At 37.0% G+C, this 22,942-nt stretch overlaps 2 protein-coding genes across 3 annotated transcripts in view; one reads left to right on the top strand and one right to left on the bottom strand.

The window, feature by feature from the left end:
• Positions 1-22,942, top strand: part of LOC136851320 (uncharacterized) — a 43,051-nt gene that overhangs the window by 19,104 nt on the left and 1,005 nt on the right. For both annotated transcript variants that reach the window (XM_067125333.1, XM_067125334.1), the window contains 4 exons: positions 1,251-1,349; positions 2,061-2,227; positions 3,263-3,392; positions 19,981-21,485. In XM_067125333.1, the coding sequence (XP_066981434.1) occupies positions 1,251-1,349; positions 2,061-2,227; positions 3,263-3,392; positions 19,981-21,485 (1,901 nt within the window). The remainder of the gene's footprint in view (positions 1-1,250; positions 1,350-2,060; positions 2,228-3,262; positions 3,393-19,980; positions 21,486-22,942) is intronic.
• On the bottom strand, positions 7,256-10,181 carry LOC136851156 (oplophorus-luciferin 2-monooxygenase non-catalytic subunit-like). The gene is made up of 4 exons (XM_067125115.1): positions 9,310-10,181; positions 8,122-8,277; positions 7,701-7,814; positions 7,256-7,482 (listed from the first exon to the last, which is right to left on the bottom strand). Exons 1-4 carry the CDS (start codon positions 9,965-9,967, stop codon positions 7,340-7,342), a joined length of 1,071 nt encoding a protein of 356 aa, XP_066981216.1. The 5' UTR covers positions 9,968-10,181; the 3' UTR covers positions 7,256-7,339.

Below are 22,942 nucleotides of genomic sequence, written 5' to 3'. Positions count from 1 at the left end.
AAGTCGTTCTTGTTACAGCTCTAATGCAGTGATCCCATAAGCTTTTTTTTTTATAACTTGTAAATTTACGTTTATGTATGCATATACTTATACGTCTCTTGATTTATGTATGTTTTTTACGATCGTTTCTCTTCACTCCGGTTTTTGTGACAACTTACTTTTCAAGTTCAAACTTTTCTGGCTTGTTCAAATACAGTACTCTACTCAAGCGAAAACAGGGAACAAGTCACTGGGGTTGAACCATCATGTCTGCCACGTTATTCTACCTATTTGAACCTTCTTATCCACCCCTTTCCCATTCCTTTACCAACTCTTGCTCACGTCATTGTTGGTCTTTGTTGGTTGTATATGTCCAGAGGGCCACACCAGGCGTCATCCCCTTCAGTACCTTTTGTTGAAGGGCCCCTGCTGGTATGAGACTCGCTCAGTCTGAACCAACCAGCCGCCACACCAGCGCCATCCACCCATGAAAGAGACAATTACTATCTCATGCACTGGTCTCTGTTGGTTCTGCAGAGCTAGGAGGGCCACACCAGGCTTCCTACTCCCTTCCATACCTTACCACGCTTAGAGGATGCATTTGGCCAGGGATTCTCAGTGGCACAAGGCCGGCGACATCTAATACAAACAACCATCTCCAACAGAATCTTTCCTAAGTTTGGAATTTCTGCAGATGCTCCTATTGTTGATTATTCATCTAATTGAGTTTAGTGGGACCACTGAGTACCGTTTCTTGAAGAGATCAAAGGGACTGATGATAACCAAAAGACAGAAAGCGGTACAGCTGGACCGTAAGAGACGCGTCAAAGAACTCTTAGCACCATCCACAGTGTATCACGTTAGGCACAGTGTATGTGTACCCTTTCACGGGATTATCCTGCCAGTAATTGAAATTAAGACAGGCTACTATAAATCTTCACTCATTAGTTGTTATATGGAGACTGATTTTCATAAAAAGCAAATGCAGGATGTTTATTTCACTCTTCTTGTTCATTATCAGAAACCTTCCAAAAAGAGTAACTTTTGGAAGTTATGTTGCAGGAAATCAGATGATTACTGTTAGTTACTACAGGAAGAGAATCAAGTATTACCCAAGATTCGTGTTATGCCCTCTTATGTTTAGTTCCTTGTTTATCAATATTATTTCTCAAAATGTGTGAATATTCATGTGGAAGAAGCAATAAAAAACTGTTAAGTTTGCCAAAGAGTCTTCCAAAGCATAATTCTTGATACGACTTGTTCCTTTGCAGGAGGCGAAAGACGGCATCTATGCCCAGACTTGGAAGCTGTTTAACCACAAGAACCCGGAGAGAAGCTTCGTGAGAGGCAACGCCCCTGCAATGGATGAGGTGAGATTGCTCAATTGTAGTCTGATCATGAGAACAGACATAGCTGAGTTCGGTAATGCACAGTGGTTTTGAAAACCATTGCTAAATGCTGCAATGCACAGTAAGCTAAAAAACCATAGATAGACATCAGTCCATCGGGTTTGACACTTGTAGATAAATACTGTGATAAGCTCTATAGGTTCAAAAGACATAGGTAAATGTAAGTTCAAAAGTCATTGCTGAATACTACAACGTGCTATAGAGTAAAAGAAACAATAGCTGAATGTTGTGATACGCTGCAAGTTTAATAGCTCTAGCTGAATGCTGTGAGGTCCTTCAATAGTCATAGCCGAAGGCTGTGATACTCTGTAAGTTGAAAAGCTGTTTCTAAATGCTGTGGGATGGTGCACATTCAAAAGCCGTAGTTCAGTGCTGTGATGTACGGTACGGTAAGTTCGAAAGTATAGCAAAATTCTTTAATGTACTATAAGTGCAAAAAATGCGGCTGAATGCTGCCATGCCCTTCAAGGTCGAAAGCCATAGGTAAATACTACAGTGGGCTGTATAAAAAAAAAATGAGCTGAATGTTGCAATGAGCATTAAATTGAGAATCCATAGTAGAAAACTGGCATGTGCTGAAGTAAACAGTGTGAGTGAGGAATGAAAAATAGGTAAGCCTTCAAAATCCGTTTAATTCTTAACCTAACCTCAAGTACGAATGCTTCTCCTCAGGTGGTCTCCAGGGACTTCGTGTACATCGGTTTCATGGCGTCTTGCGAGATCCTGTCGACGAAACTGGGAAGAAGCAAAATCCACATTGGGAAAGAGACATTTTTCTCCAGTGACATTGGTCTTGCAACCCCTCCCGGTTCACCTTATACCAAGACCTTTGGCGACGTGTAAGTGATTTCACTTCTTGTGTGTGTGTGTGTGTGTGTGTGTGTGTGTGTGTGTGTGTGTGTGTGTGTGTGTGTGTGTACAATTTTACATTTTCACTGGAGTGCAGTTTGGGAGATTTTTTAGGTTTTATACAATTTTACATTTTTCTGTATCTCAGAAGCGTGGGCTTGTACATTTGATTAAGCCTTGAAGTGAGACTGCTTTCCTTTTCTCTTTTCTGAATTGTAAGATTTTGAAGTATAAAGCGGTTACTTCTTTCTCCTAGTTATATATCCTAAGAATACAGGTGGGTGAAGTGGAGGTGACATCATATTTTTAGCTCTCTCTAAATCTCTAAGGATAAATTCCTTTGTATGGCACACTGGGTATCTGTAACATCACAGAGTCAAAACGTATGTTGATGCATTAATGGGTATGGGCTGATGTTATCCCAATAGGCCCCTTTATAAGTATGCAGAATCCAATAATCTTGGCTATGGACTTGCCATTCCGATCCTCTCATATACTACCGTCATTTTTGTGGGTTTGGGTATTATTATTATTATTATTATTATTATTATTATTATTATTATTATTATTATTATAAGTTGAATGATACCAGAAAGTTAGATCCCAGTATCCAAAACATGTGATATACCAAGGTGAAGTCTCTCTCTCTCCCTCTCTTTCTCTCTCTCTCTCTCTCTCAAAATATTTCCTCATTGAACGGGTTGGTATCGTTCTCCGCTAGCACTCTGCTGTGCCCGCGTTCGATTCTCCGACCGGCCAACGAAGGATTAGAGAAATTTATTTCTGGTGATAGAAATTCATTTCTCGTTATAATGTGGTTCGGATTCCACAATAAGCTGTAGGTCCTGTTGCCAGGTAACCAATTGGTTCTTGGCCACGTAAAATAAATCCAATCCTTCGGGCCAGCCCTAGGAGAGCTGTTAATCGGCTCAGTGGTCTGGTTAAACTAAGGTATGCTTAACTTTTTTACTCTCTCGAAATATCCTTATTATCAGACAGATACTGAATGAACTGATATCCTTCAGGACGCTGAGGTTGATCAAAGCCGGGCTGCGAACCAAGTGGAAGGCGGAGGAGGAGAGCAGACTGGCATCCTCAGTACCTAAGGAGGAGGAGAAGTCTGACACCTACGCCATCACCCTCTCTCATCTCCAGGTGGGTCTCGCTTGTTTGCTTGGTTTTACTATTACGCCAGCAGGTGATAAGTCAGTCGAACAAAAGTTTTAAGGATATACAGTATATACATACGTACATATATATATATATATATATATATATATATATATATATATATATATATATATATATATATGTATACACATACATACATACATATATATATATATATATACTACACACATATAACACACACACACATATATATATATATATATATATATATATATATATATATATATATATATATATGTATATATACATACATGCATATATATATGTATATATACATATATGTACATGTATATAATATATATGTGTGTGTGTGTGTGTTTGTGTCCGTATACTAAGGTATTGGGATAGCTCCTGGTCTGCCGCCTACAAATCCACTAGGTGGTAGAACTGTACCAGCTCTGCTGGGGTCAAAATAAAAGGGCATGGCTCTAGCAACCTCACCCCTGAAGACGAGGGCACATTAATATCTCCCGAAAACAGACATACATTTTACAGTTACTGATTTACTTAGTCTTTTTTGAAGAAGTCTCCAGTGACTTGGTTAATCAGATGACTGCTTGAGAAGCATCTGTACAGTCTGGTTGAATTTTAATTCCCATTTTTTACGATCTCAGTGGACGAATTGCAATATGCTCGCGCCGTTCGATCCATATATTACACACACACACACAACACACACACACACACACACACATATATATATATATATATATATATATATATATATATATATATATATATATATATATATATATTTACTATTATACACGTATATAATATGCATTATATATATATATATACCTATATATATATATATATATATATATATATATATATATATATATATATATTTACTATTTAGGCAAATTTTTCCTCTTATACAATTCCTTTGAAATCAATGGCGTGCAGCTGCTATTTTCTTGTCTAGACTCTCAATCAGTGTATCCTTCTTCTTTTCTCTAGTAAAAAGGAAAATTAAATGGAAAGAATCCCAAATGAATTTTCCTCATTCCTAACAAGCTTACCTGTAGAGAAAAAGAAGAAGTATAGACTGATTGAGAGTCTAGGTAAGAAGATAGTAGCCATTGACTTCAATATAATTTTGGTAGAGGCTGATGGAACAGGTACTCCGATGCCCTTATCTTGCCCAGGTCCGGATGAAATGTGTTAAAGGAGGGGAAAAGTAAAGGCTGCTAAGGCTTAACAATGAGGTTAATCTCTTTGGGAAAAAGATAAACAGGGAGAGAATTCCAAAGCTGTTTGTGGTACTTAGTGTCTCAGCGACTCCGGAATTTAAAGTTCATCGACGGTCAGTTTTCTAAAGCTTGAAATATTGCACAACATTTTTACTGGGACCCTAGCCCTCCACTTGGCCCATTCTCTTTAATAATATTAATTGCAATGCTAAGAAATTCTAAATATCGCGATAAACTGTTATGAAATAAAATCCACAATTATATAAATAAACTGTATTCATAAGCTTTATCTTTTGCATATTAATACAATTTATTTATATAATTGCGGATTTTTATTACATAATTAATTACCATATGTTTTTAAAGCTCGAGTCTTCTAGTCATGATTGATCAGTGATAATAATAATAATAATAATAATAATAATTTTTTCTCTGGAGCCACCCCATGTGAGGGGAAACGGCCTGATATTAAGAAAAAGTATATAATGAATGTAATCTGGCTTTCAGGCTGCGTTCTTTTTGATCCTAATTGGCTTCGTGGTGGCTGCGTTAGTTCTGATTGTGGAAATCGTCGTGTACTCCTGCATCTCGAGAAAGCCCGAGTAGGTAGCGGGACTTGCCCAGGTTTGAAGAGGGAGATGACGGAAGACTGGTCTTAATGAGTACTTGGGAAAACGAGCGAGATTCGTGGAATAACTCTACGGAAATCACACTACAAATTCTTCCTTATTATTATTATTATTATTATTATTATTATTATTATTATTATTATTATTATTTGAAAAGAATGGCATTATGTTTACCGTTGAACTTATATTGCGACTTCTCAGCTTGGCGTATAAGTTTCTTCATTTCAGCAGGTAAATTACACAGCAGCTCTCCGAAGTTCATTTACTATCCCGACGCTTCGGTAGTCCTCGCTACCCATTGAAAGGAGGTGAATGGCACCAGGGGTACATGCGATAAAAATCACCTCGCCCCCCTGTTCTTTATAAACCGGTTTTCGGATCTGAATATTCCCCTGGTGTCATTCAGCTCCTTGCAGTGTTAGTGAGGACTACTGAAGCGTCGGGGTAATAAATGAATTTCGCACAGCTGGTTTATAATTTACCTACCGAAACAAAAGAACTTGTACGCCAAGCTGAGAAGCTACAATATAAGCTCAACGGCTTACAGAGTGCAATTCTTTTCAACGAAGTTCGCCTCAAAGACGGGTCTTCTTCCAAAATATTATTATTATTATTATTAAAAAGGATGGCTGTATTATGCGAATTTATCTTATATAGTGTCTTTTCTATTTTCCTCATGATTCGCTTTTCGGGCTCAGCGATGTTAGTCCGTAACTGGTCGATATTCATGTCCATTTCCAACATGAATATCGGGCCAGTTGCTGACTAACATCGCTGAGCCCGAAAGCGAATCATAAGGAAAACAGAAAAGACACTATATAAGATAAATTCGCATAATACAGCCTAACCATCCTTTTAATACCTATTGAAAAGAAGGTCTGCTCCTTCATATATTATTATTATTATTATTATTATTATTATTATTATTATTATTATTATTATTATTATTATTATTGATTAAGATGGTATTAGCTTCACCTTACTTCAAATTTCTTCAGAGCAAACGGTAATACTATTACATTTTATGCATATTCTGCTATTATTATTATTGATTAAGATGGTATTACCTTCACCTTACTTCAAATTTCTTCAGTTCAAACCGTAATACTATTACATTTTATGCTTATTCTACGAGGAATTTTTTTCCCCAAAATTTTCGTTTGAAGTGAAAACCTTGTACATCACTCGAGTCTGGAGTATCTACTGCAAGAATACTGTAGTCTTTCAAAACTCTTTAAAAACATAAATAACCGATCATTTTCGGACTCTGAAAGACAAGAGCACAGCCTTGAGCACTTCTTGATCGATGTGTTAGAAAAAACAAATACGCTGTTACACATTTCAATAAATATCTCGTGAGTTCCTCCTTATTTCCATGCAGCCTTTAATTGCTTTTAAACGTGTCCATCTGATTGGACTTTATACAGTCTAATTCTAGACTTTAACCTCCTCTGCTTGTTGTACTTGGAGGTGCCTCTATATGAATTACTACATATTTGTATAAATACATGTTACGTTCATGAATTTACACACACACATATATACATATATATGTATGTATGTATATCTTTTATTTCGGTAGCATCGCAGTGTAAAGAGATTATTATGAATAATAATAATAATAATTAGAAGACATTTTGCAAGGTGAAGCAATGAACTGGGATTGAAAAGAAATGCTGATGACGGTACACCTCAGTGTCAAAGACAACACAAAAGTAACAGTGGCGTAATTGAACCGACAGCTAGGCCTATGGGTAGTAAGAATAAGTACGGCAAGAAAACAAAATTGGTCGGAGTACCTTGGCTAGATTCCAACACCATCCTCCTCTCCTTTGACATCATTTTAGTCCTTCAGAAATTGAAGAGCTGAATGTATTTTCAGTAAAGATATTTGGTGGCTTGAAGTTAGACAAAACCTGCAGTGCTGACTCTTTTAATTCCATCGTATTTCCCCTTCGCCTAACTTCGGAAGCCAGGGGGAAGGTAATCCATCAAAAACGACTAAAATTGCAAGGGGTTTTATTTCTGAAAAATCCTATCAGTTCAAAGGAAAGTGGATGCATATCGATAAAAACTGAGGATTTTCTTAACACATCTCTTCATAGTACAGCGGGTCCAGCGTCTGCACCAACCTTCCGTCCCTGCAGGTTTCCTTCCCGCCCAGTTTAGCCATAAACTCGCTCTTGGTGACTAGCCAGGCAATGTCACACCCGCACAAGAAAGGATTGCCTTTTAAAGATTTAAATTAGAAGGGTAGTTCCTCTCACTCACATGAATGTGTGTGTATACACTACTATTGTATACATTACATGTTTATTTATATGGATATGTAAGTAAGCAAATGAATATTTACCACTTCAAGATAGTCCCAGTATTCTTTCATCAAGTAAAGTATAGTTGCACACCACGAGCAGTGGCGATCGGTGGAGCCAATCAAAATAACTTACCCTCTGCATAAAGATACGTCAAGCCTCCTTCAAAATAAGGCCTCCAGACTCTCTCCTCCAGTTGTTCTAGTCGGTTATTGGTAAGATCAACGTGCATAATCTGACCTTGTCCCACTGAAAAGAAATACATGTCTCAGTGTTGACTGTAGGAATTGATATTATGAATGAAATTATATAAACACTTGTAAATAAATATTATAGTGTGTGCATAAATATACATATCCATATATACAACATATATATATATATATATATATATATATATATATATATATATATATATATATATATATATATATAGAGAGAGAGAGAGAAGAGATGTTAATTTTTCACCGAGCAAAGTAAACTAGGTGCGTTCCTGAAATCAACAAAGTCATTTCTATACTAACGCTACTGAGCAAATGATCGTGTCATAACTCACGCTTGAAAGCCCCGGCCGACACGTTCGAAATCTGGTTGTTTTCGACGAGGATGCCGACGGAATAGTAGTCGCTCTGGACCATGTTCTCCGGGAGATAGGTCAAGTTGTTCGACCGGAGAATCAACCCCGAGAGGCGTTTTCGACCGGCGAATGTCCCTGCGACGCGAAGAGATCGGTTAACATCTAAATGTTCAGGTCTCTTAGTTCCGATGAGCAATTGCTATCTAATACAAGAAAATCGATTACAATGTGGTCTTTGTAGTAAATGCTTTATGTCACTTACTGAAAACATTTTGAAGTCCAAGTTTATCAGACTTTGTCGAAATAACAAAGTGTCATAGAATAATGGAATTTTGGGTAGAATAATGAGCAAATGGCTCATTGCAAACCTCACCTTCAAAAGTTGCCATTTCATCCTGGAAGCTTAAACACTAGAGGCACTAAATTTCATAGTTTCTGAGAGCTAGAGAATTAAAATAATGCTTAGCAATTCATATGACCTTCAATAATAAGTCAAGGTCTAAACTCCCAGATGGGGGGACAAAAAGCACTCCACAAAGTATCTGCCCACTGAGTTTCATAAAAACTGAAAATAAAATTTTGACCTTTGAATTACCTTGTGACCTTGAAAAATAGATGAAGGTAAAAAAAATATATGTACATAGACCAACTTTCAGCAAAACAGAGAAAAGGGTGAAGAGAGAGAACAGTAATAACGAAAAATGATAATCTATACCATTTAAAGATAAAATTGTTTTTGTGTTTATATGTTCCTTACCTATCCCGGGAGTGTAATTCTGATATACACAAATTATAAACTTTTGAACTTGATTTAGGACCCCTGCATTACTCAGGAGCCAAAAATGACTACTACTACTACTACTACAACTACTACTACTACTACTAATAATAATAATAATAATAATTATGATATTTTGGTGTCAGACCCTCTTCCAGACACGTTTCATTGAAAATAACCGATGCCACAGTGGCATTTATTGCTTATTATTTTATTTTGATTATTACAAATCTATTTTTGAGTATTCGTCATGAATTCAAAATCACTTTCACAAAGGCAAGGTCACATTTCAGTTAAGTGCGAAATTACAAATCGTACATAAGCAAAATTATTGGTAAATGTTTCGTCACCGCTACCTGAAAGCTACAAATCAAAGCAAAAATAAATACCTGGGTGTATCTCGGTCAGCCCGCAGCTCTCACAGGTAAAGTCGAAGAGATAAGGCAAACCTGTCAATCCATCAGCCGGAATGTCGGAAATGGGGTTAAAACTCAAGTCTAGGCCCTCCAGCGAGCTCGATTTGAGCGTTGGAAAGGCAGAAATCCGGTTGCCAGTGAGCCTCAGCGTTCTGAGAATGCCGTACTGACTTATCTCCTCGTATGGGAAAGTGGTCAGGTTCTGCTGCATGAGGGTGAGGTACTGGAGAAACCCTCTGCTATCGAGGAAGACGTTTGGCTCTACAACCTCCAAGTCTCCGTTGGCGAAAAAGAAGCTCTTGAAGGTTGCTTCGCCGAATGTCCCACCCTCGAGGTGTCTCAAGCCCCCGGTGTTCTGCACCGTGAAAAAGTGGAAATGCGGGTCTTCGAAAGATCTGTTGAACACGCCTCGGAGTTCCTCTTCGCTTTGCACTTGGGAGCAGTCTAAGTCTGGTTTCCAAGGGGCTGTGATACTGCACGTACACGGGTATATGTACTGCGGGTCTGGGCAGGGTGTCTGAAGGGCAGAAGGGCCTTCTTCTGCACCATCAAGCACTTGACCAAATGCAGCAGGAGACGTTTGGAAAGCGCCACAAAGGAACAATGCTAGCATTGGTATTTTGAGAGCCATGGCAACTTGCTGTAGTCAAAACAATCCCTTGAGATTTTATGTTTTTCTTTGTATCAGTTTTGTTGTTGATGTTATTAGACTGAGCTCAACTTATGCCAGAAGGGGGTCTTGTTCTTTTCAGCAGTCACTATTATCACGAGATGCACTGGCAGTCTGAAACAGCATTTCATGCCAAATACACACGGCTAATCTTCACTTGCTGACATAAACCTCCAACGGTAGTTTTTAAAGGTGATAACTGGGAACGCAAACACCTGTAGTTATCAGTATGTTAACAAATATTCATACGTACTCGCTCACACACATACATATATATATATGTGTATATATATATATATATATATATGTATATGCATATGCATATAATATATATATATATATATATATATATATATAATAAGTATGCATACATACATATATATATGTGTATATATATGTATATGCTATATATATATGTATGTATGTATACACACACACACATATATATATATATATATATATATATATATATATATATATATATATATATATATATATATATATATATATATATGTATGTGTGTGTGTGTGTGTGTGTGTGTGTGTGTAACGAATATTACTTTTAACATAATATATATAATATATATATATATATATATATATATATATATATATATATATATATATATATATATATTAACTGACTTGGAAATTATTTTCGTGCATCGGACGCCCTGGGTTTGATTTCTGCTCTCTCTCTCTCTCTCTCTCTCTCTCTCTCTCTCTCTCTCTCTCTCTCTCTCTCTCTCTCAGCCGTGACCTTCAGTATGTACCAGTCCACGGTCTAGAAGATAGTATCGCTTATCGAGCATCGGCAAGAAGTTTAAATACCTAACTCTGGCAGCGGTTTAATTTTTTATCTTTTCTCTGTTGTATGTTATTAATAATGTGTTACCCTTTTTGTGTACTGTAGATAACATCTCATGGAAATTTACGTAAGATATAACAGAAGGCTGATTTTTTTCTAGAGAATAATTTTTTCGTTGCAAAACGTATAATATATATATATATATATATATATATATATATATATATATATATATATATATATATATATATATATATATATATATGTGTGTGTGTGTGTGTGTGTATATATATATTGCATGTACGTATGTACTGTATATGACTGCAGTTAAACTCATACCCGGGTAAAGAGAAATATTAAAGTAAAATTTTACAAAATGGTTCCAGTTCCTGTTTCTTTCACGCTACTGCCAGACTGCGAAATTTTCTGTCATATTCTGTTTTTCCTGAATCATATAACTTTTCGACTGTAAGAGGCCTCGGGTCCCTCTCTCTGTGTGGTTAAGTTGGTTCCCTTCGGTTTTTTCCTGAATCATATAACTTTTCGGCTGTAAGAGGCCTCAGGTGCTTCACTCTCTGTGTAGTTAAGTTGGCTCCTTTCTTTTACGTTTTTCCCTCCTTCTTGACCTGTTCAGTTCTGGGCTGGAAAAGAACAGAGTAGGTTGGTGTCCTACTTGTGTTACTCCCCCCCCCTCCCCTGCCCCCAACAAAAAAATAAGAAGAGCATCGTTACCAGGGGAAAGAATGTAATAGTTTGCGTGCGTGTGTTTTTTGTTACTAAGACTGACTAGATCAAGTTAACGGACAGGCTTTTGGCAGAACTTCCAGATCTCTTTAAAATTATTCATATTATTCGTTGTCTTTTCCCTGGAAAATTATTCTTTTAAGTAGATACCTCATAAGGCATCTTTCAAAGCTTTACATTTTGTTAATATTTCATTCAGTCAGTTTGCTTTGTGATCTCGATGTATGTTACCTCGAGGTGACTACTTGCACGTGCATGGGTATGGGGCTAGCGATGTCATCCGAACGGGAAAAAATATCAACGTTAAGAAATTTCCAACAGATCTCGGGAGTTACTTTGAGCTTAAATGGGTCGCAGAAGGTCATTAGTAGCCAGCAGAGTGAGTGGGGAGTTTACTGGCTGTTTCCAGTCTTGAGTTTACAGGCCTTTTCTACTGTTGATTTTAGATCCTTTTTCCAGTCTCGATTTTACAGGCTTTCCCAGTCTTGGTTTTACAGGTTATTTCCAGTGTTGATTTTACAGGCTGTTTCAAGAGTTGATTTTACAGGCCTTTTCCAGTCTTGAGCTTACAGGCCTTTTCCAGTGTTGATTTTACTGGCCTTTTCCAGTCTTGAGTTTATGGGCTTTTTCCAGTCTTGATTTTACAGGCCTTTTCTAGTGTCGATTTTACAGGATTTCTCTATGTTGATTTTACAGGTTTTTTCTAGTGTTGATTTTAGATCCTTTTTCCAGTCTTGATTTTACAGGCTTTTTCTAGTTTTGATTTTACATGTTTTTTCTAGTGTTGATTTTACAGGCTTTTTCCGGTCTTGATTTTACGGGCTTTTTCCAGTCTTGATTTTACAGGCTTTTTCTAGTGTTGATTTTACAAGCTTTGCGAGTGCTGATTTTAGATTTTTAGATCCTTTTTCCAGTCTCCAGTTTACAGGCTTTTTCCAGTCTTGATTTTACAGGTTATTTCCAGTGTTGATTTTACAGGCTGTTTCCAGAGTTGGTTTTACAAGCTTTTTCCAGTCTTGAGTTTACATGCTTTTTCCAGTGTTGATTTTACAGGCTTTTTCCAGCCTTGAGTTTACATGCTTTTTCCAATGTTGATTTTACAGGCTTTTTCCAGTCGAGTTTAGATGCTTTTTCGTCTTGAGTTTACAGGCTTTTCCCAGTCTTGATTTTACAAGGTTTCCCAGCCTTGATCTTACAGGTTATTTCCTGTGTTGATTTTACAGGCTGTTTCCAGTCTTGATTTTACAGTCTTTGTCCTGTCTTGAGTTTGCAGGCTTTTCCAGTGTTGATTTTACAGGCCTTCTCCAGTCTTGACTTTACAGACTTTTTCCAGTCTTGATTTTACAGGCTTTTTTCAGTGTTATTTTACAGGTTTTTTCCAGTCTTAAGTGTGCAGACTTTTCCAGTCTTGATTTTACAGGCTTTTTCTAGTGCGGCTTTACAGATTCTTAGTTTCCTTTTTCCAGTCTTGATTTACTGGCTTTTTCAGTGTTGATTTTACAGGCTTTTTCCAGTCTTAAGTTTGCAGACTTTTCCAGTCTTGATTTTACAGGCTTTTTCTAGTGATGATTTTAGATCCTTTTTCCAGTCTTGATTTTACAGGATTTTTCTAGAGTTGAGTTTACAGGTTTTTTCTAGTGTTGATTTTACAGGCTTTTTCCAGTCTTGAGTTTGCAGACTTTTTCCAGTCTTGAGTTTACATAATTTTTCAGTCTTGAGTTTACATGCTTTTTCCAGTCTTGAGTTTACAGACTTTTTCCAGTGTTGATTTTACAGGCTTTTTCCAGTCTTAAGTTTGCAGACTTTTCCAGTCTTGATTTTACAGGCTTTATCCAGTGTTGATTTTACAGGCTCATTCCCATCTTATGTTTACAGGCTTTTTCCAGTCTTGAGTTTACAGACTTTTTCCAGTCTTGACTTTACAGACTTTTTCCATTCTCGATTTTACAGGCTTTTTCCAGCCTTGAGTTTACAGACTGTTTCAAGTCTTAGGTTTACAGACTTTTTCTAGTCTTGATTTTACAGGCATTTTCAGTCTTGATTTTACAGGCTTTTTTTCCAGTGTTGATTTTACAGGCTTTTTCCAGTCTTGAGTTTACAGGCTTTTTCCAGTGTTGATTTTACAGGCTTTTTCCAGTCTTGAGTTTACAGGTTTTCATCTTGAATTTACAGACTTTTTCCAGTCTTGAGTTTAGATCCTTTTCCAGTCTTTAGTTTACAGTCTTTAATCTTGAATTTATAGGCTTTTTCCAGTGTTGATTTTACATGCTTTTTCCAGTCTTGAGTTTACAGACTTTAATCTTGAATGTACAGACTTTTTCCAGTCTTGAGTTTAGATCCTTTTTCCAATCTTGAGTTGACAGATTTTAAACTTGAATTTAGAGGTTTTTTCCATTCTTGATTTTACAGGCTTTTCTTTCCAGTCTTGAGGTCCATAAAGAACATCCTGGAAAAAGTTCTCTTTCACCTCCCAAATTTATGGTTGATTCTGACACGGGCAATTAATCTTTTTCTCACAGTATTCGTACCTGCATGAACTTATAGTCTTCAAAAATATATCTTAAAAATATGGAAAAACGAAGATTTCAGATTACTATTCCCAGAAACTTGTTTTTAAACTGGTAAAGGGAGATGAATGCGAGTACAGTGTTCGACAAGAAAATATTTAAGGTGAGAAATAATACTAAACTAAAACAAGTAAAAAATGCGTCGAAGTTTCTTCGGCGCAGCCGAGTTTTCTGTATAACGGCTACAGTGCATAATCAAGGCCACCGAAAATAGATCTATCTTTTGGTGGTCTCGGTATAATGATGTATGAGCCGCGGCCCATGAAACTTTAACCACGGCCCGGTGGTGGCGTATCCTATATCGTTGCCAGAAGCACGATTATGTTTGATGATTGGAGGGTGGATGACCAACATACCAATTTGCAGCCCTCTAGCCTCAGTAGTGTTTAAGATCAGAGGGCAGACAGATAAAGCCGGCACAATAGTTTTCTTTTACAGGAAACTAAAAACTCATGATGACGAAACCTTTAGAGAAAAAACATAGCCAAGAAAACCGAAGACAGTTATCCCCCCTAGATAACGAGAAACAATAAACTGCCGACAGAACATTCTTTTGAGTCAATTTAACAGCGAACTTTCCTAGATGACTGCGAAATTAACTGTATCTTTCGGAGGCTTTCATCGCCGCAGCCGAAAGGAACCAGTTCTACGGCGCACTCCTGACCCACATCCTACCATTGCCCCGAAGGATAATCGCGACCCTTATGACGCGATCGCTCTTCGGCTGTTCCACATTTCTCAGCTAAAAGGATTTTGCAACTCTGCTTCAAAGGCAGCTGGAAAAAGTAAGGAGGCTCTCTCTAATTCCGATGTATTTTATCAGCAATACTCGAAATTTTCTAGTTCAATGTCCCCGCCCTAAACTCCTAAGTTCCACGCCCATTTGGGCTTCTGACCTTCCAGTCATCAGCTTCTCATTCCAGGGCAAACGAGCAGCTAGCGAGGAGGGTGTCCTTCTCTCCTGTGCACTGGAGCAAATCCTACGCCGCTGAGTTGTGCTTAGATCATTGTCAGTCTTACATCCCGTGTTATTATCGTACTGGATGGTCGTTCACATTTCATGTGAAACGATAAGGAGTCATAATCAACAAAAGTAACATGAAGTACTGAGCATTACTGGATTACTGTGCTTACTTCAGAGTCGTAGATAATTCTAGTCGCGATGGCCAGGGTAAGTTATATATACAGTATGTATAAATATAATATATATATATATATATATATATATATATATATATATAGTGTTCATACACACACATCTATATATATATATATATGTATATATATATATATATATATATATACATATATATATATATATATATACACACATACTTCACACTTTTTTGGGTGTCCAAACTCGTCCATTTCGTTGTGGTGAAACTAAACTGAAAGGCAACAGCTTTGTGGCTCGAAGTGCACATTCCTCTTGAAATCAGGAAGACGTCGTTGATAGCAGCACAATCTTTATTTTGTCCTTTGAAAAGTTCTAACCTGTCGATAGACCTGGAAATTTTGGCACTAAAGTTACAGTTGTCGGTAGCTGACGACTAGATTTGTATCTTCACATTATTATCAATGTTATTATTGTTATTATTTTGAGTATTATTGTTATTATTATTAGTAATACCAGTAAGATGACGACTACGGTTATTGTTGTTAGATATATTGTCATGGCGATGATAGTTACGATTATCGGTAATATTATTATCATTTCAGCATTCCCAAGCACAGTATAACCATTCTTTATTGCCAATGATTTTAAGTGTTTCCCATTCTTCCTGTGTCTTTCAATGAGGATACTTCTGAGGACCTCACTGTGATCAGAGTTTAGTGGTAGCTTTGTTCTGCACTGAGAACCGAGACGGTCTTTTCTGTCCAGGTCGAGCTGGGTCACTAGGAGAAGGCTGACCATTATAGTAGGACGTATCTTCTTGATGCTGTAAATGTAGCCAGGAGAAGTGGATACTTTTTCTTATCTTTTAATTCAAATTTAAGATTTTTTTATCTAAAATGACCGAAAGAATTCATTTTTAAATATAAAATTATCTTTCGTCTCAGAGAAACAATGGAAAAAATTTTACAAAAATTATTATCTCACAGTGACTGAGAACTTTGCAGTAAGGATATTTCAAAGGGATAAAAATAAAAATATTAATCTTAAGAAATAGGAATTTTTAAATTCAAACACTCTTAAAAGGGAGTGAGGGGAAGTCTTTATCAAAAAATTCATTCCATGAAAAAGTAATTTTAAACATTTAAAGAATTGGAAGTTTTGATTACAATTTTTATTCAATAACAATGTCTCTTTGAAAAGAGATCGTTTAATGTATGTATTTATTTTTTTACACACACACACACACACACACATATATATATATATATATATATATATATATATATATATATATATATATATATATATATATATATATATATATTATATATATATGTGTGTGTGAGCAATGATTAAACGTTTTCCTTTCAAAGAATAGAAAAATGTTGCTGAACAAAACTGAAATCCACATTTCTGTCTCTTGACACCAAAGTATAATTGGCTGCTTGTAAATTAAATTATTATTTATTATTATTATTATTATTATTATTATTATTATTATTATTATTATTATTATTATTACCGCCTCCACCCTCTTGTTTTCGCTTTACCCTTCAGGCCATACTGTCCCGCAAATGCTGTTTGAAAGTACTGAAACTGAATGTCAACTAGTTTGATATTCCCTCGGGTCATTTGCTTTCAGACTTTGGAAGTTCCGGTGTACCTCTGCGTTTCCTGTGTCAGTCGCTTTGATATTGCTGATTTTTTCAACCTGTGTCCCTTCCCCTTTGGATGGGGTGACATAAGAAGGGGAAATCCCTCTGATTTCTCATTCAATGTTGGGATGAAGTTGCTAGCCCCACGCCCTTTCGTTAACCCCAGGAGATGCTGGTACCCATTTATGGCTGAGAGTAAGTTAAGCCTGGGGCAATCTGTGGGCCTTGCAAACATGAGGTGAACACTGCGCCACAGTGCCCATTTTGGCTAATTTTGAAGTATTTTATTAGGTAAAAAAATCTAATGTTTTTGAAAGTATATCGTTCTCAAAGGCCGACGGAACAGGCAGTTTTATGTCTTTGTTAACTCTAGCTTTGGTGTTAAAAACGGAATTGCTTCGTTTAGATTGGATAAGGGTCCTTGCTCATAACAGAGGCTACTGTAAGTGGAGGTGAAAGTGTTGAAGTGAATAGGAGGCCTGATTGGGACCTCTGGACCAGGATCTCCATAGTATCGGGGAGGCGCCCACGAAATCCCATCATCCATACAAAGGCAAGAGTGTAGATTTTTCGAGAAATCGTCTTCAGCGTTCGGAGTATATTCTGGAAGCTCTCTATTTCCTCACAGAGAAAGACACAAGAATTGAATGTCAGCAGATTTTAAAGGTAAAGGTTAATCTGTAAAGGATCTCAAAAAAAAAACAACAACAGAAAAAGTGAATAAAAAATGATAAATAGAACCAAGTGTGATTTGTTATAAACATCCACTGCATAATAGCAATTCGTCTCGCGTCGTCATCCAGAAGAATAAAAATCCTACCAGAAACGTGACCTAACGGTGCTGCAATTCACTCCTATGCTATAAGAGAAGCAGTAGGCCCCCCAGGGTCTACTACAGGTAAACTATGTCATCCTCACTGGTCGCCCTGTAAGCTTGGCAGATGTGATTCATAGTAAATGACGGATGAGGGCAAATTTAATATATCAATTTTTGTTATATTTGCGCGTGAAGTGGTTCTAAATACTTTGCAATCAATTCGAGTCGTTAATGACGCCTTGGGAATTCTTATGACTACTTACATGACAAGGAAATTCTGTTTAAATATAAATTGGCATTCATCTCATAAAACTAAGCAACACGAAAAATATAACATGAAAATGCTGTTTCCGATTTCATGATGTTTTCTTGTGAAAAGCTGATTAACACATATAAATTGAAACCTTATTCCTTGGAATATAATGGCGAAGAAGAAGAAGAAAAAGAAGAAGAAGAAGACGAAGAAGAAGAGGTAAAGAGAGGCACTCAAGGCTAGAGAAAACGTTATAATCTCCTTTCGTCTTTCAAGAGTAGCAGCGCTGAAGCCCAGCTCACGCCCGCAAGTTACGAGCACAGTTATAAAGAGAAGATTCAGAACTAACTGTCCACTGCCGGAGGTACTTACTGGTGGCGGCTGACGTAAATTCCGTGGCCGTGTCCTTCAGGTTGTATGGTATCTTTACATTTGTCCTTTGGGAAGAAAATGTTTGTCGTTCTTCCAAACGTGTCAGTTTTATATGACTGAAACTGCCATAGCCAAAACACTGACATAATCGAGCTTTCAAAGTGTGGAAGAGTTGATGGTAAATATTATTATTATTATTATTATTATTATTATTATTATTATTATTATTATTATTATTATTATTATTATTATTAGGTGAAATTCGAGGACGATTTTAACATCACAGTATTACTTATTCTTTCCATTCAATTACATCTTTATTCATTTATTTAAATAGCTCTTTTTTTGTGAATCACTTATGCTTACCCGGACCTTTCATTACATGCACTTGTCTAGATATAAATATGCCGTGTACTTATCTATTAATTTCTTGCATCAGAATAACTGCAATGAACATCTAGCTATTTATGAAGTTCTGCTAACTTTCTCAGAGAAGGATCATGTCATAAACTTGCTTTTTCTTGTCTTCTTCAGGCCTGGGCTAGAAAAGGGCCATTGGGATGCCTACCATATCCCTTAACAGTTTGTATTGGCATTTTACTTCTTGTAAATGAATTCTGTTAACGTCACGTTATGCCGTTTTATGGTGTCTTTGCCCGTCTTGCTGTCAGACACAGGACCCAAGTATCCGACATGTTGGCAACAATGAGAACGAACATGTTCGTATAAAATCACCTTGACGAACATCAGTGACCAACATTTTATAAAGTTGAGGGCAGGATGTTAAACGGTGACTGGGAACGCGCTTATTTGATGAGTTATTTATTTTTTTTTTTTTACAATGATTTTGTTTTAGGCGTGTATTGTAGGTGTCTATGACTATATACACTGGATTGCGACGGCCGCTCGTAAAACTAAATCAGTCAATCAACTTTGGTGTGCAATTGTTTTGTTACAGTACTCTCTCTCTCTCTCTCTCTCTCTCTCTCTCTCTCTCTCTCTCTCTCTCTCTCTCTCTCTCTCTCTCTCTCTTTTAAAATAAACTAAATAAATGAGTAACAAATCATGGAGAGAGAGAGAAAGGGAGTTTCTTTTCATTTAACATAATGGTTCATTCACTTCAGTATTTCATTCCGAATGTATATCAGATATAAGCTTTCACTTGAGAGAGAGGGAGAGAGAGAGAGAGAGAGAGAGAGAGAGAGTTTCTTTTCATTTAACATAGTGGTTCATTCACTTCAGTATTTCATTCTGAATGTATATCAAATATATGTTTTCACTTGAGAGAGAGAGAGAGATTTCCTGCATCTAGTAGCATAGTTCGTTTATTACAGTACTTCGTTTAATACAAGCTTTAGATCTAATATATATGCATGCGCTTGCAACGTATGTTTCCACATGGAATGCTGGGAAATATTGGTTAGCTATGAATTGCCAGAGCTAAGTTCATCTGTGTTGCTAATATCATTATTTTTTATTTTGTTGAGATTTGTTCCCAATCTAGGGTCACGGAAATCTCTTCATTTTAATCAGGAGTAATCCCATAAGCGGCTATTGTCAAATCTTGCGTTTTAGTCATAGATGGTAGTAATTAGAAATCTCTTCTCGTTTGTATTTTCTTACAGAGTATTTTTATTGCAGGTTCTACTTCACGTGATGGCCTTGGTGCTTCTTGGAATGAAGTCTGGGGCATTTGCTCTAAATCCTATGGAAATCTTGCGATTAGGTCCAAGCCCTCTACGTTCTTTGCATGAACAGTTCGCTAATCGGTTGTCTCAAAAAGATAATGGAGGAAAGTTGGGTACTGTACAAGAACCAGAAGTGACCGAAGAAGTCGTGAGTGTGACAACAACAAACAGTGACAGTATCATAAGCCCTTTTGGCAAGCAAGGCGCAGGTGACAGTGTTCTGGGAAGTCTGTTCGAACTAGGAATGAGTGACATTGGAAAAACAGAATCTCCCAAGCAAAAGAATTCACCATCTCATGAGCTTTTGAACGAGATTCTAGAGCTGCCATTTCTCCCACTGACTAAGGACAACGGAACTTTACCACATGTGGACAATAAAGAGCACACCAAATCTCCTCTTCTTCAGTATTTGGACATGATTCGAGGAGATGCATGGGCCCAATTTAAGTCGCTAGCCCTTAGTTACTCAAACTGGCTTGAGGATGAATACCAGATACAAGATATTTCCGACAAATTACCCATAGGCTTAATCAAGAAGGTCCTTGATTTAGGTGACAGAGTGAATTTCTTACACGTTGTCGGCAAGAAAGTCGACTCTGGGCTTGCTGTTTTTTTGGCGGACGAGATGAAGCCCCTATTCGACCATTTTGATACTCTGAACCCAGGAAGAGCTTTTGGTTCGAGCCTTTCGACGGTGATCAACAACATCGTGCGGGACACGGCGTGGAAGACAATGCATCAGTTCATCGGACATGTTCTCAGCGTTGCTGAAAGGTTTGTGTCTAGGAAGGACATTGAGGACTTCCAGGCCGATCTGGCTAAAAGTAGTCCCTTGGTTGCAAAAGGATTGGACGTCATCATAAACGGACCTCCAACAGAAGGTGCTGGAGGACGTTCTCTTATGGGACGCAAAGGATATCATGACGGTGACTATGGCTACAAGGAACAGTATAGCCACAAAGATAACTATGGGCATAAAGATCCTTATGGCCACAAAGATCATTATGTCCACGAGGATATAAGCTATGGGTATGGTGGCTACGGATCTTTCGATGAAGGCTACGGAGTTTACAGCCAAGGGTACAAATCTGGTGTCTTTCTGGACCCGTATCTCATCTTGGGCGGATTAGGAGCAGCTGCCCTGTTAGCCTACTTGGCCTACAAAGTCATTGTGACCACCGCAGCGGCCCGTCGCAGGAGGTCCGACGACCTGACGTTCATGGAGCTCTCTGACATGCCCAATCTCGTCTACTCCTTCTATAGTTTGTTGGAAGGCGCCGACGAGAAGTACGGCGGCGTCGAACCCGTTCATTTGGATGACACCGAGGACCTCGTCAGCGCCTTGAATTCCCTGTGGCATGAACGAGAAGAAGAGTCTGGATGCATTCGGTGCTCCCTGTACAGCTACGCCCAAGATCACTTTTCTCTCGGGCACAACGCGGCAAACGCTCTTTTAGTGTGAGTGGTATTGCTTAATGTGACCTTGCTCTAGTTCTGACTCTTGTCTCCTTCATTTGAACTCGCATAATACTTTTTCAACTCTGACACTGATTCCAGGCATTTCAGATTTTTCGTATAATTTTTGCCGATTCTGTTATTAATTTTATTCTTATTATAAGATTTTTGCTTTCTTTCATTCATCAGATTCTGAAGCCAATTTCAACCATGCAGAAATTTTTCTTACTCTCGTATTTCTGAGGTTAATTTGATTCATATAATTTTTTTCAACTCTCTTCTAATTATCTTGCAAACCTAAAGTTGATGTCATTCACTACATTTATTTTTTTTATGATTTGGCCTTGATTCCATGCGTATAGAATTTATATTCTAATCACTCATATGATTCTAACTTCTAATTCATCCATATAAATTCGCCTTCCTAAAATTGCACGAAGCACTCCTAAAGTAAATAAGTGAATGCTCAGATGAGGACATTTCATAGCTAGTAAAGATTATATTTAGTTTTTTTATGCATAGATAATTGCTTAATAGTTTCTAAGTACATACTAAACCTTTTGAAACAATCAATACATGAGCTGTTTTTGTATTTACGTGGAACTTTTGAAAAACATGTTTTTAATGCAGATATGTATATATATATATATATATATATATATATATATATATATATATATATATATATATATATATATATATATCTAAAGAATCTTAACGTTCGTTTTGTTCACATACATTGGTCACAAAGTATTCATTGTTCTTAGATTACACAGGTCTTATACCAACAAGGTTGTTGCTCCGCTCAACAAGCCGTACCTGTATGTACAATATAGATTATAGTAAAGTTTAACAAGCGTCGGGGCTCAACGTTAATAACGAGGAGGGAGTAAAATTCCTCGAAGAAAGTCATTAGGTTTGTCTGCATACGATTACTGATAAGTTGTCATTGGAATCTGGTGTTTTAAAATTTTTTTTTTATTTAATAAGTTAAGATCAAGTTCTGCTTATATGAAAGAGTAAAATAAAGGCGGTGGTGGGGGTGGGGGGCCAGTGTTTTTCTTATGTACTAGAAATTAAAATTTTCTGTCGATGAATTAGGGAAAATTCTAATATCTTCATTTTTAGTCAAATAAAAATATCTAATATAGAGTTCTTGGTTCGATATAATTTTGTTTTAAACACGCAGTCCTAACATCACACAAATAACTGAGCTAGCTGTAATTTCTCTTGGTGAATGATAGGAAAAATTTCAGTTAATTATGGCACAACCTGCATTCACTCATAGAGGAGTATTTTTTTATGGCATTAATGATGATCTTTTATATCCTCTGTATAAAGCCTCAAGCTTTAACAAGCTTCAGTATATACATTTATTGCCATTTTTTGTATTACCATCTCATCCTCAGTATCATAGTGTTTTTATTACAATTTATCATATACTGACTCATAATTCGCAT

Source organism: Macrobrachium rosenbergii, chromosome 23, assembly GCF_040412425.1.
Source record: "Macrobrachium rosenbergii isolate ZJJX-2024 chromosome 23, ASM4041242v1, whole genome shotgun sequence".
Lineage (NCBI taxonomy): Eukaryota > Metazoa > Arthropoda > Malacostraca > Decapoda > Palaemonidae > Macrobrachium > Macrobrachium rosenbergii.
Note: the sequence above shows the minus strand (reverse complement) of the source record. Positions and strands in the feature narration are given on the sequence as shown.